Raw genomic sequence first — 14,248 nt, 5'->3', positions numbered from 1 at the left:
AGCAGCTGTAAAACGTATCATACAATCCTATGTTTGGGGATGTACTGAACATTGTTTCCGAAAGGTAGTGTTTTCTGGGAACAAATTAACCGGTAAAAAAGAAGCGCAACTGTATTGGGTCGCTTTTGTGTTTTCGATCGTGAATGTTGGCACCAGGAAATTGCACGAAACAAGGTTGTATCAATGAGGTTCTAATGTATTGGGCACACATGAAAATTGTATCTAGCAAAAATATGCCACTGCTGACACACTTGTCAATAATCATACTTCCAAATTCATATTTTGAACTTAGTATGTAAAATAAAAATATAGCAAGCAAAAAAAATAACTGTGCTTTTACCAGACAGAAATAGAGGAAAAGCACCATGCCAAGTGATTAAAGCAAGCATATCTCACTTCAATAGCAGCTTTTCTCCAAAGTATAATAATATGCCTTCATCGCAACTTCTGGTCAGTACGATGGGGCATAATATTAATCATCTGAGTATAACAGCTTTGCTTACCATTCTGACGCCACGCTTAGTACTATGCATCAGATGAGCATCAAGAATGGCCAAGGAAGCTATTGACGAAACACAGGCACAAACGCTAGCAAATAAATCCAAGGAAATGGTAAAATTGGTAGGAGGAGCTTGGGAGAGAAAAAAGGGCAAATAAAAGAAGCTGCAGGTGCACACCTTTCGCGCCACATGCGTTTTGTGGGCGACAGGACGTAGGCAGAGGAGCAGGAATCGCCGTCCCAACTAAGCAGGGAGCTGGATGTGTGCAGAAAAAACAAATAAAGGGGGAAGAAAGCAAAACCAAAAGAACATAACACTAAAAGTAATGAGTGTCGCAACAAAAAGCACAAACAGGCTTCAAGCTACAAAGATCAGAGGAACGCACTCCCATAGCCGCACTCTTTGTGAATGGACCCTTTTCATAATTGCCAAGCTAGATTTCCCACCACATTTGCAAGTAGAGCATACAAGCAGTCTTGTGACATGGAAAATGTAGATGTGGCTCTTGTGATGAACCACATGCAAAAGAGAAGCCCCCAGCAGGTACAGTGAGCGCCTAACCTTCATTTGTACCGTGACCAGTGCCGTCATTAGTTGGGCAAATGTGCAATGCAGAGGAGGGCACTTGTAAATTAAGAAAAGGGTCTGTTACAATGCAAAATCAAATTATTTTGTATTGCGTAAAAAAAAAAATTTTTTAAGTATGTTAATATATAAATGAAAAATGTCTGCACAGATTGTGGAGAAGATAAATGAAAGCACACAAGAACTTTCTACAATCGTAGTGAATTCAGCTTCACAAAGAAAGAAAAAGAAAAGGTCGTAATTAGCCAAGTCAACCTTCTGTTAAGCAAGTAGCCCTCACACTTTAACAAAAATAAGCAAGTGTGCTCCAGGAGGAAGCAACATAATGTTGGGGGTAGGCAGCTAGACAACACAAAAGTCACTTAATAGTTCAGTTGTCTGTATAAAGTAAGATGAAGCTGAATATGAGAGTACGTTGTCCTCAATCTAAGGTTACGATTACACAAGTGCCAGAAGCAAGGTAAAAGCTCCTACAGCATGTAGCCATAGGTTCTGAGCTGTAGCATTCAAGTGGAAAATTCAACTAGGATGGCTATTTACTTACAAATGACACCTTGCAACCTAATTGCAAAGTGGACAGAACAGGTACGCACCAAGAGCAAAATGTTATGCAACCTTTTAGTTTACCAAAGACTCGTTTAATTTCACTTTCATTTTAAAGGTAAAATTTGCAAGAAAATGCAAGATGCCTTTGCCCATTTTTCGAAGTGTATGGTTTTTCAGTACTACTTTTTATATCCTCATTGTACAATGTATACTTTATGTGAAATAAACTCAAGATTAAGCTTTTCATATTCTGTAACAATGAGTTACTCCTCACTTATGAAACACTACTACAATATCAAACCATCAACAATTACATTCAGTGGAAGTAGTAAGCAATAAGCAAATTTAAAAGAGCATTCAGAAACATTTACAATAATTCAACCTTTAGTAGATAAAAATGGTCCACTGCCATTATTAGCCCCTACGCTACATTTGCAGAAAAAAAAACACTACTGATGTGGCTTCAAGTGACAATAGAAAGCTCTATGTTATAGCCACTTCAAAAAAAGTTTAAAAGTTGCTGACAAAAAGACTTCAAACAATATTGCAGTTAGGCCAAGCCCAGCCTGACCAAAACTTCTTGTCTACAGTAATAAATATAAGAACCTCAAGGAAACATACATATAAATGAGGATATGACAGTTATCACTTCCAACTGTTCTTGTACATACATGAACCTTACTGGCAATGGCTAAAGTTACCAGTCATTCTTGACTCACTCTCAATGCCCTAGGTTTAAGTAAAGCAAGATATGGAAGTTAAGGCTGAAATGCACTGACTGTTGACATCATAGTACACAAAATTAGAAGTGGGTACAAGGCAATTTTCTATTGAAGGCAATTTCTTGCACTAGAGGTGTATAGCAACAAGCATTTCAAAGACCTTCAAAATGCATACTAACTGCGTAGGTAAAGTACAAAACATGTACCATTCTTAACTAATGGTTCAATAATTTGAACACTCTCCCTTTGATTTAATTTGTGGCCTGCTGACACGTACATATTTCAGGAGATGTTGAAAGACATGCAACTCACTAACCCCCAAAGCTCTTAAGTGTCTAGCCAACAGCACAAGACCAACTAGCATGCTGACATAGGTCGCAGAGTATACCACATTTCGTACACTGTATAGTACCACATTTTATTCATTGAGCACTATATAAAAGTGATCATCACAGTCCAGAAGGGTCTGTCATGCTGCCTTAAGGGCTGTGATAGCTTCTTATGAGCAGATATTGTGCTTGTTTTTGAAAAAGTTGTTAAATTCAGCAGCATCAGTACTGTTCAACTGGCCTTCCCTGGGAACTAAAGATTAAAACCCTAAAATTAAACTGACGTTGGAAAAGAACTTATGTGCCAGTAGTACTATAAAGCCACTTAGAACAAAGCAGATATATTAAAAAAATAAACAGGATTTGGCATTGGAAAATTTCCTCATTTCAGAAACAATGAATATAATATTTCATTTTCCTATTCCTGAATGCTACAGCACAGAATAATAAGAATGCTTCATCCAAAGACAGACTTTATATTAGCTTAAAGCTGAAAACAGGCTATGTGCGTTCACACTAGTGGTCGCAGCACAAAGCAATCATTGCATATTGCGTAAGTTAAATTACCTTGTGGCTGCAAGCTCATATAAAAGCATGTGAAAAACTAAATCACAAATTAGCAGCAGGGACAACAGAGAAGCAAGAAGTAGGAAGCAAACAGATTGAATTAGATGTATTAACACCACACAATGATCAGACAGACTAGTAAAATGTAAAGCATGAGGCACCTTCATATATACCCTACTAGACAGCACACACGCACACACATGCACGCACGCACGTGCACACACACACTCAGTGCTTCAGCTAAAGTTTGCAGGCTCTTCAAAAATACCAGTGCAACCTAAGCGGATAAAGCCTGTGCAGTATTGTTTGCAGGGTCCTTAAACAAATCCAAATTTATTTGTATTTTAATCAGTTAATTATCTAGGATTAAATCTTTTTTTTACATACTGACTTCAGCTATGTTTAAATAGAGAAGATGTAGTACATCACTGAGAACAAACAACAAATTAAGTTTGTGCAATGCTCCCTTTCAGACAGGGTTTATAAATTTTTTTTGGCATTAAAACAAAGCCTACAGAAGCAAGAAATTATCCTGCGCTGATGAGCCTGTGTGCCCTCAAGTGCATTGTGAATGAAAAAACCCTCCTGTGCCAGACCTGATGGACCCATCAATGCAATAAGCTGTCAACAATGTTGCCGTCCAAAGCCTTCTTCACCCGCCGCGGTTGCTCAGTGGCTATGGTGTTGGGCTGCTGAGCACGAGGTCGCGGGATCGAATCCCGGCCACGGCGGCCGCATTTCGATGGGGGCGAAATGCGAAAACACCCATGTACTTAGATTTAGGTGCACGTTAAAGAACCCCAGGTGGTCGAAATTTCCGGAGTCCTCCACTACAGCGTGCCTCATAATCAGAAAGTGGTTTTGGCACGTAAAACCCCATAATTAAATAATTAATTAAAGCCTTCTTCCCAGCCACTCTCCTAGTGTGACATTGCATGATGAAACAGGACATACTGTTTTTCAATGTCGATAAGCAACCTATGAAAGCAAAGCTATAACACTCTGAAGCCTTACACCAACAATTACACAAACTGTCGCTTTTCATTTTGTCTACAGTGTAAGCTAGTCACAATAGTGAAATCAATGAAATAAAAGAAAACAGTTCAAACTGGAAGTGCGACAACTGTTTCTAGGTGTAAACAGATGCCACTAATAATGTTTTGCAAGCTTTTCTAATAGTGAACATGAACTGAACATTTTTTAGGTAAAAAATCTGTTAATTAGGTTTTCGATGGCAAATGTTTGGGGAACGATAAAAATCTAATAAATTATCTTTCACGGAAACATCTTTTGATCAAGTATAAAACAATGTTCGATTCAATGGACACAACCAGCAATTCATGTCACCATTTCTTATAAGCTGAAAGACATCATCATAACAGATATCACAAATATTGTTTTGTTAGCTATACATGCAAGTAAATCGGAACTGCGCTCAGGAGGAGAGATCTAAAGGAGCAACCCGTCCTACTTCAACATCCCTCTTTCATCAAATTAGATTTCAAGCGTTAGATTTCGGCACACATTGTTTCCAACTATAAATGCATAAAAACTGTTTCCAACTATAGATCCATAAAAACTGGGTGCACGTTACATTCGGGGGAACATTAGAATCAGGTACATACTGCCACATGAAGCAGTGATATGATTTTATTTTTTTTCCTGTCTGTTATTTTAACTTGACTCGCAAGATAATTGCAACAATTCCATCTGTCCTTTCAAGGTAAAATTAACGGAAGTTGATGGTATGCATTTATTTCTTATTCATGTATGGACGACCCTCGAGAAATTCAGTCTAAAATTTAATTTAAGGAGGGTACCACCCTTGCATGAGAATATACAGCATTTTATTTTCCTGAAGTCCATGTTCAGTTCATGTGAAATAAGATAGTGCGCCACAATGCACCAAAATTTTCCACTTTCTGGATTGACAAGTTGTTCACCAGATACACAGAGCATGCCAGGCTACATGAAGAAACTATGTAGCTAGTCATTCACACTATAATCTCATAGTTAGTTAAACCAAGAACAAAAACTTATACCACAGTGCACAGGCATGTACTAGTGCATACCCAGCGTGAATAGGCGTCCGGGACAGGTCTACATTGTCTGGTGCATAGTTGCCAACAAAAACAGCTTCTGTGGTATGGGCCTGCGTTGGTGACAGGCGCTCTTCTTCTTGTGTCAGAGGTGCTGCATGCCCTACAGCAAGCAATGTGTCAGTTTTGGTGGCAGTTCATAAGAAAAAACATTATTCTTCTAAATATCATGCATTTATGCTTCCACTTCCCTCATTTTTCCAGACTTCTCTGTATGCAATTAAATGTCTAAACAAAGCAGATGTTTCCCAGTAAACAGTTCAGTCAAAACACAAACTTCAAGTAAGTCCAAATTTGTATGTTACAGCTTTGCAAAAAATAACTTCCCTTATTGCAAAAATCATTCTCACTGGTCTAATGGCATCAATGCACACAGTCAAGGGAGTGAATCAAAAGTACAACACTATTATGGCTTGAGCACACAGTCAGTACAGTTATTAACCTGTGTGTTAATCTCTACTGCAGTTGCTGCACTTGGAACAGATTATTCATATCAAACATACAAAAAATATCTACCAAGTTAACTTAAAAGGACAAATTGATGGTGCCCTCGTCTTTCCTATCATCTTGCCTGCACTGTTTATGCTAAACTAGGGGGTATTCTGTAAGAGTCCACCTAGTTGACTGTCCATTTCGACCGCCACTGATTGGCTGGGGCCGCTCGTCTCCTCCTCGCTTGCACCGCTCCATTCAATCAGCAGCGGCCGAAATGGGCAGTCCACTAGGTGGACTGTTACAGAATACCCCTCCAAGACACAACTTGATTCCATGCAGCGAATAGTCGCAATAATCTATTCATTGTACACAGTCAAAAGCAATATTTGTAGAATTCTAGTGATAATATAGTCGAATGTCAATAATTCGAACTCGAAGGGGCCCGAAAATGAGTTCGAATTAAAGGAAGTTCGAATTAAATGAAGGACTTGTTTTTGAAGTATTCATGCACAATTGCATGATGCACAAACGGTGCGAGTCATGAAATATCACAGCACGCAAGTACACAGTGAGTGAGGACCACAAAACTGCCCACGCCAGCCAATTCTCACTTCCCCCCCGATAATGGCAGAAAACAAAACTTCAAGGAGTGGGCTAAGCTGGCGACAGCGCGAAGGCAGGCACGCGTGGAGACCGTCGAAGATGAGGGAGTTACGAGCAAGTTGAGAGAGAGGGCGAGGGGAGCGTAGTTGCAAGCAAGTGCTGGAGGGAAGCAGATTTGCTTTCCTGCCAGTTTGCTGGATGGCACTAATTACCTCTGCCACCTACTGCCACCAAAGCAGCGGAGTTGCCAAGGCCAAGACTGGGCCTCCGCTGCTGCTTCCCTCTGCGTGCTCGCGTGCTTTTTCCTTCACCTGCTGACAGATCGCCGCTGTGTTTTTTTTTCGTCCTGCATTCTTAACACGAGCCACGTCTTAAGATGGTGAAGTCGTTGCCACTGACCATAATCATGTTGGTGTGCTTTCTTTCTGTTGTGGCGGTGCCGCGTTTAGAAGACAAGGAGAATGCGGTACTGGGTGTCGCCTTCACGTTCTTGTATTCAAGGTCTGTCTTGTCATACAGAATCGAATATGGCGCACTGTCTCCAATAACCTTTCCGTCGAGACATCTCGGTTTAGATGAGTCATTGTAAAAAAAAACAAGCGCGAATGAGACCAACCAAAACAAGAGCTGACAGGCTAGCAAGAGCTGACGCAAGCAGGCGATAGTGCAAAACAAGTGGCCCGGCTGAACCAGACGCCAGTACGAATAGAGCAGTTGGACAGGTCCGCATGATATCAGTTTCCCACGTGTGCATCACCGTAAGGGCCACTCTTATAGGTCTCCTCCACTCGTGGCTCGCTTGCCGCCACAACGAGCCACGAAAAATGGGCACAGAACTGATCCCTCCTGCAGTGCGCGTTTTGCTGCTAATGTGGCTGAGGCATTACGGCGCAAAGCAGAAACGGCGACCTTGGCATTTGAGACAGGGTAAAATTTCCGCTACAGTGTTCCCCTCCCCACAAGGGGTATTGAGGGGTCCCTCCTAAGCCTTTTCCTCTATGGTGGAGTCAGAGCAATGCTGGTTAAGAGGCGCCACCATGTGATTTGGCACACTGCTTAGAGCACTGCCGGAGCACGGTATATTCGAATTGAGCATCGCAAATGCACGTTCGAATTACTGGGCATTTTCGCTCATTGGAATACACTAACTCTGAAGGGAGCACGGTGTCAGTTCCAATAAACCGGAAGTTCAAAAATAAGCATGTCTGAATTAACGAAATTCGACTGTATTACATACTGCATAATAAGATACTACATAGGTGTCAAACAAACCCCATTTTTTGCAAGTTTATGCTTTACTGCATTATTCAGAGACTGAACACTCATCTTCTAATGGAAACAAATATGAACTCGTTATTTTGTTTTTGTTTACTTATTTACTTACTGCAATCCCCTTACTGAGAATGTTTACAGGGTGAGATAAAGTAGAAATCAAAAACACACAAGGGTTTCACATGAAGAATTTAAGTGTTAACAAATACCAAAATTAAGAGGTTTTTCTGTATTAAGCATGCAGTTTGTAAGGTATTGGATATTCAGTTATATCAACTCAACTAACCTGGTTCCCGAGTGATATGGATAGATTCCGTGATGCGTTCATCTCTTGTGACGTCAATTGGCAAAGAATCATCACCAAGTGACTTCATTTCATCAGCAGTCAGATACCGGAAGGACTGGTCGCCCAACATGTTGTCCTCAGCTAGTAATAAAAATAATTAATTACAATCCTGTGAGTTCCTATGTTTGTTGACAAGTTGTGAGACATCCTGGGACACACTGCCCTTGGATACTAATTTCTTTAAAATAAAACCAGGTTTTTCAACATTAACACAACACAGTCTTGTTGGTCACACCCCTGATTTTCATTTTTTGGTCGCATTAACCCTTTAATGATGGCACAGATAGATACCCAGAAACAATTTTTATTTTCTACCTGAGAGTGTAAAAAGCATTGAGAATAAGCATCAATGAAAAGAAAAAATGTTTTGCGGAAACTTTTTCAGCAATAGTGGTAAAACACCAGGCAGAAAACGAAGTGAGCTTCACCCCAAGCTGCCTATGACTGTTTGGAGTTTATATAGATAACTCTTGTTATACGTGAACCATAGGTGTACATTTCATTTGCTTAAAGGGCCCCTCACGAAACCACATAGCAATTTCGGCTATACACTGGAAGTTATGTGCCCTCTAGGGAGCATTCTGCCGCAAGAATTTTTCAAACTGGTTCATTAATAGCCGAGATAGAAATATTTCAGTTCTGCTAACCCACCATTTTAGGAGGCAAGCGCTACTGCCAAGAGAGAGACTCCCTCCACTTGCCCCGTCTAGCCTCCGCAAGGGAAATTCCTTCCCTGCGTTCTTCCATGCTGGACCTCAAGGATCACGTGACGCATACGTCACGGGCTCTGCTTTCATTTTTTTTCCTCTCGCTTTATTGCTGCACGGTGCACTTCACTGATGGAGTCGTGCACAAGCTGTTACATTTGTCTTGCATCGCGCAACACACAATTTTGCACGCTGTGCACAAGAACACCTGACTAGCAGTATAAGTCAGTGCTATGTGAATACTGAGGCAGACACAAGTGGTTCATAGAGCATGATCCCGCACTGGAACACGGTAGAAAATGAAATACTTTTGTTGTCTGCACACCTGACTGCAAGACATGGGAACAAGCAGACAAAACGAAAGTACATCTCTATTGCTGCGGTGCGAAGTAAAACAAGAGCACGCAGACTTTCGGTTTATGGGTTTTATTATTTCACTTAACTATAATTCATCTACTGAAGCCACAGATTACACAAATAACAGATGTTGCTATGAATGATTTTTGAAATCACGTGCCACTATGAGCGACGTCACAGCACTGCCATGTACATAGGTGCACTAGTGTGATATGCGTTGATTCTTCAGCTGGAAGTGTACGGTGCCCATGAGAAGAAGGGCAAATTGCATTCGGTTTAAAATTTCAGCTCTTTCCGCGGCGCTTAGCGATGGAATACTTAGCAGACATGATCGTTAGCACGCACTGTATGCACAGCGCTTGTCAGCTCAAAATGGCCAGACCTGGCGAAGGGCCCTTTAACATGAAGTGTATGACATCACTGCAGCCTGAAACCTTGCAGGCTGAACCTTGAAACCTTGCAGGTCTCCTCTGACCATGCTTCCAAAAGAAAGTGAGTCGCATACAAAACTTCTTCCTCATCCTGTGTTCCTGCTCTAAACCAAGAAACGACGTTTGCTTCCTGTCATTCAGTGTTGGCTGAAGACATTTATCCAGAAGCTTCAAGTTCAATACCAAAACTCAGCAAAAAAAAATTAAATTCTGGTTGACTCTAGGCAACACTCGTCAACAAAGGGTTAATGTAACAAAAGGAACAAAGTACAGGAACTGGTGTCTTGGGAATAATTCCAAGGATCACCTAGAAAAATATTTATATACACATAATTATCATTACTTACCAGCTTCATCTTCAGAGTCACTCATGAAAGTTTCATGCATAGTTTCTGGGGCAACCACACGATATTTTTCCTCTGTGACAGTTGTTGTGGTTGTGGTCACAATGGTTTCTGTCACCACCTTCAGCGTTTCCACAACGGATATGTAGCCTAAACGCTGAGCTATGGCCAGTGCAGTCTGCCCTTGCTGCAAGAACATCCAAATTATTATCAGCACAAAAGCCATTAAGTGGTAAGTAACCACCACTTTCAGATGCTGACGTACATGCATATTAATACTATCTTTCCGTTTGTCAAAATTTTAGCCACTGCCAGAGTCAGGACAAATTTAGCACCAAATAATGCTTCTCAAACTTTTGCTGCCCTTTCATTTCTATAATCATATATACTGTATTTACTCGCATAATGATCGCACTTTCTTGTCAAAAAAATTGAGGCAAATTCAGGGGTGTGATCACTATGTGGGTTAAATTTCCCGCAAAAAGAAAAAAAAATTTTGTTCTTTTCATCTCGCGTTTGCTGTGGGATGACAACAGGTCAACAAGCAGGTGGCTGCTGCTGAACAGTGCGGGACACCAAAACAAAAACGGCGGCCGGCGGAGCAAGCCGAACGCACCGTATGCTGTTTCTTTTTTCTTCTCGCGAGTGCATTATGCGCATTGAAACAGTTTCTTCCATATCAGTCATGAATAATATCATAAATATCGGCAAGCTTGCGACAATAACGTAGCCATGTCCGCTTTGAGGGGACAGGAACAGAGGTGGGCACCCTTAGCTGCCAGTGACATAGAAACACATGGCAGGCATGTTGCGGAAACTGCGGCCTTTGTCTTCACTACTATCCTAATACGGCACGTTTCTGCTAAGGGTGGGCGAATATCTCTGCTGTGTTACGAGCGTCGGCGTATGAATAGGGTATACTGCTACGTATCAGTGTAAACGTGGCCACTATCGTTGTCGCTCGCGATTTGTTGCGTGCCCATGAGTGCAGGTGAGAAAAATCGAAAGGCACCTTTTTGTTGTTGTTGACCAAAACCATTATGAAGCCTACAAATAATAAAGCCAAGGTAAGTTTGGCTGTACCTTTTGTTTTCATGGAAGTGCAGAAAGTGGTGAAAGGAAAAAAATCGAGCATCTGCTTAAGAATGTTTGGTGCGTGCAGACCGCTTGGTATGTCTTCAAGAGTCGTTCGCGGGGCATTTGACAGATGGTAAGCATGATCATCATTAGCTAGACTTGGCACACGACATATCGTTGCGACAAGTTCGGGGTGCGATCATTACACGGGAAAGAATAAAATCTAATTTTTACAACAAAATTCAGGGGTGTGATCATTACGCAAGTGCGATCATTATGCGAGTAAATACGGTAATATTTTCAGGAAATTATAAAATTTATTTCTTTTTGTTTAACTCGCTTTAAGTTCACTCAAAATTTCATCATACGAGTATCACTGAAACAAAAAACTACAACTACACTGTATTTCTTACACCGAACTGCTACAATCGACACAGGAAACCTTATTATTGCAGCCATATATGCCAAAAATGCCCAATGATGTATCTACACAAAAAAATGAACTACGATACATTCTGTATTCAAGAATCAGCACTTACAATATACTATATCGATGTTCATAATGTGCATATGCGGAAAAGTGCAATGATGTTGGGGAACGAAGTGTACCCCAATGACACTAATGTAACTTCTAAACCTCTGCTACAAAGAGACACTGCATGCTACTCAACATCCACTGTCAAGAATTCCTAGCCATGTAAAACCCCAAGATGCAGGTCACAACATTTAAGAGGTGCCTTCTTGTTGTACTTCTGTGACATTAATGGCACAGGAGTGTTGTAGGAAGACAGACACTCTATAGCTTGGCCACAAGAGCATAGCCACCACATTTCCCACTTTTCCTGCTGCTCAAGAATAGGTATGGGCCAGGGATGAAAAACAGCAACACCCCAATTTGCAACAACACTGCTCTGTGGTGGCTGATGACAAGCTTCAGTCACCTGCCTGGATCCCTAGTATGAAGCAATAAGCTGCAGATAGACAAAAGTGCAACCAAGCAGGAACAAGTGGTGAAAGCAACATAACTAGCAGATACCAGTAACCTTCCCAACATTATGGTATATTATTAATTATTTACTATATGATGGTGACTTCAAGCAGTGAAAGTGCCATGGCAATAACCATGCAAGGGTAGCTAATTTCTAGTACTCTAGAATCTCATTCTATAAGGAAACTGACACTGGTCATTGCATATAACGAAGGAAAGAGCATGGGGGTCTAATATAGCGTGGGTGAGGCAGCTTGCTCAGGATCTTACAGCACATTAGACTACTGCAGTAGACTTCGATTAATTCTACTCCACTTAACGTGATTTTTCATATAATATGATCCCAACCGACGGTCCCAGCCGGCACACATGCATTTCTATGGGCCCAAATTTTCATTGTTACAAACCTAAATTTAGCCTTTGCCGGATAATTCTAACTTGACCAGTAAGCATGCATGCCTGACCCCTAGGATGACCCCAACAGCGACTCCTTTACTAGCAGCGTCTCAGCAGAGCTTAGGGGACAGTGAATGCATTGAACATACGTCAAAAATCTCCCATCAAAAATGCCTATTTCTGGCCTGCCCTAGGAAGGTTTTAAAGAAATAATGGTAGCTCACAATATCCGATTACAGTATTTACTTGATTCCAATTGGCATCGGTTTTGTTTTTGCTTCCCCAAGAAAATCTGGCTGAAAATCACATTTGTAGCGTTCATATGCTTTGCCGCAAGGCAAAGATAACTTTAGAAAACCGGCCATCACTGTGCAACACATTAGTAGACCCTTGCCCATTTTTTTTTTGCTAAAAAATCGTGTGCACATTAGATTTCTACTTTGTTTAGAAACTTTAATGTTCTCTCTACATTACTTTCCTGCACTGGGCACACAGAAAGTGAGTGCGTTTGATTCAGAGTCGTGTTAGAATTGGGCAAATACAGCTAAATGAATCAGCTATGTGTTTTGAAATTTTTTTTTTTACATCTTGTTTAATTCAACCTGCAGGATAATTACATCAATTTCGTCGGTCCTGTCAGGGTCAAATTAACGCAAGTAGACCACATTACAACAGAAGAGGCCTCAAGGGCATAAACTAATTATGCCATAAACAAATCCCCTTTCCACGCCTGTTTTATTCTCTTCTCGTATCTGTCTTATGGCCAGTACCACCATGTACAACCTCCCTGAAATTATTACTCAATATACTTTACTGCATTACCTTCACTAAGCTGCCTTAGAAGCTAAGCGGCTAACATTACTTAGGGTAACTAAGTCTGGAGTACATGAACTTTCAACCAGGTTAATCTTATTTCAATCATCCTTATTCCAAAAAGCAAACTGATACAGTGCCACTAACACTGTTGTCCTGAACCACTAACACTGCCCGCACAACAGGGTTCTCTTTTCTATTTTTTGTTATGCAGAGTACTTTAAAAAAAAGCCCGTTATATCCAGGCACCTACCACTTTCACAGCTAGGCTTTATGGCTAGGTTGGCTTTAGCAGTAGTAATAAAAGTTTTAATCGTAACTTGGGTAAGCGCCTAAAATGTGCTGATTAACATGCCCATTATTTTCTTTAGGCCACATGTAATAGCCTGGCAAGGAAACAAGCGTTCAGGATCACCAGTCAGCCTCTAGAGTCTGTGAAGGAATATGTTTATCTAGGTAAATTACTCACAGGGGACTCTGATCACGCAAAACAAATTTACAGAAGAATAAAAATGGGTTGGAGTGCATATGCTAGACATTGGCAGATCCTGACTGGGAGCTTACTACCATCGCACCGCCTACTCAAACGCACTACGCCAGCCAAACGTCGCGATCGGCACAGATAGCCGGGCCCCGACGCGCCATGAAGGCGGACGCGATCATGGGTCGAGTGGCGCGCCACGTGTTGGGGCCGCGCCGTACATTGTGAGGAGGGAGTCTTCTGTGTTTGCCGCAAGATGGCTCTGCATGTGCGCAGAGCGCAGAAGAAATATAGCGGAAACGTACTTCGCTACTCGTGAAACTGCGACTTCTGTAAGTTACATGGTCATAATTACCGATATACACCGCAGTATAACTTTCTACAGCACGTTTCTAAGACAACACTGCATTCACTAGAGGCAATTTTGTCCCGTTTTGAAGGAACGAACTCGTGGCTGAGTGGTAGTGTCTCCGTCTCACACTCCAGAGACCCTGGTTCGATTCCCACCAGCCCATCTTGCAAGATGTTTTTTATTTACGAAGTGCCTTCTGGGATTTATCGCTCACGGCCAACGCCGCTGACGCCGACGCCGACGACACCGGCTTTTCAGCGACACGAGCTCCTTAACGCTGTCGCGTTAATAAAGGTGT

The 14,248-nt window shown here is 41.4% G+C and overlaps 1 protein-coding gene across 1 annotated transcript in view; it reads right to left on the bottom strand.

The window, feature by feature from the left end:
* The window catches only part of LOC126548445 (uncharacterized), a 338,395-nt gene that overhangs the window by 238,586 nt on the left and 85,561 nt on the right, over positions 1-14,248 (bottom strand). Inside the window, exons 18-21 of the mRNA XM_055063629.2 lie at positions 9,847-10,030; positions 7,945-8,085; positions 5,322-5,451; positions 678-755 (exon numbers count right to left, since the gene is read on the bottom strand). Of these exons, the coding sequence (XP_054919604.1) occupies positions 678-755; positions 5,322-5,451; positions 7,945-8,085; positions 9,847-10,030 (533 nt within the window). The remainder of the gene's footprint in view (positions 1-677; positions 756-5,321; positions 5,452-7,944; positions 8,086-9,846; positions 10,031-14,248) is intronic.

This window comes from Dermacentor andersoni, chromosome 1, assembly GCF_023375885.2.
Source record: "Dermacentor andersoni chromosome 1, qqDerAnde1_hic_scaffold, whole genome shotgun sequence".
Taxonomy (NCBI): Eukaryota; Metazoa; Arthropoda; class Arachnida; order Ixodida; family Ixodidae; genus Dermacentor; species Dermacentor andersoni.
This window is presented reverse-complemented; position numbering and strand designations above follow the sequence as displayed.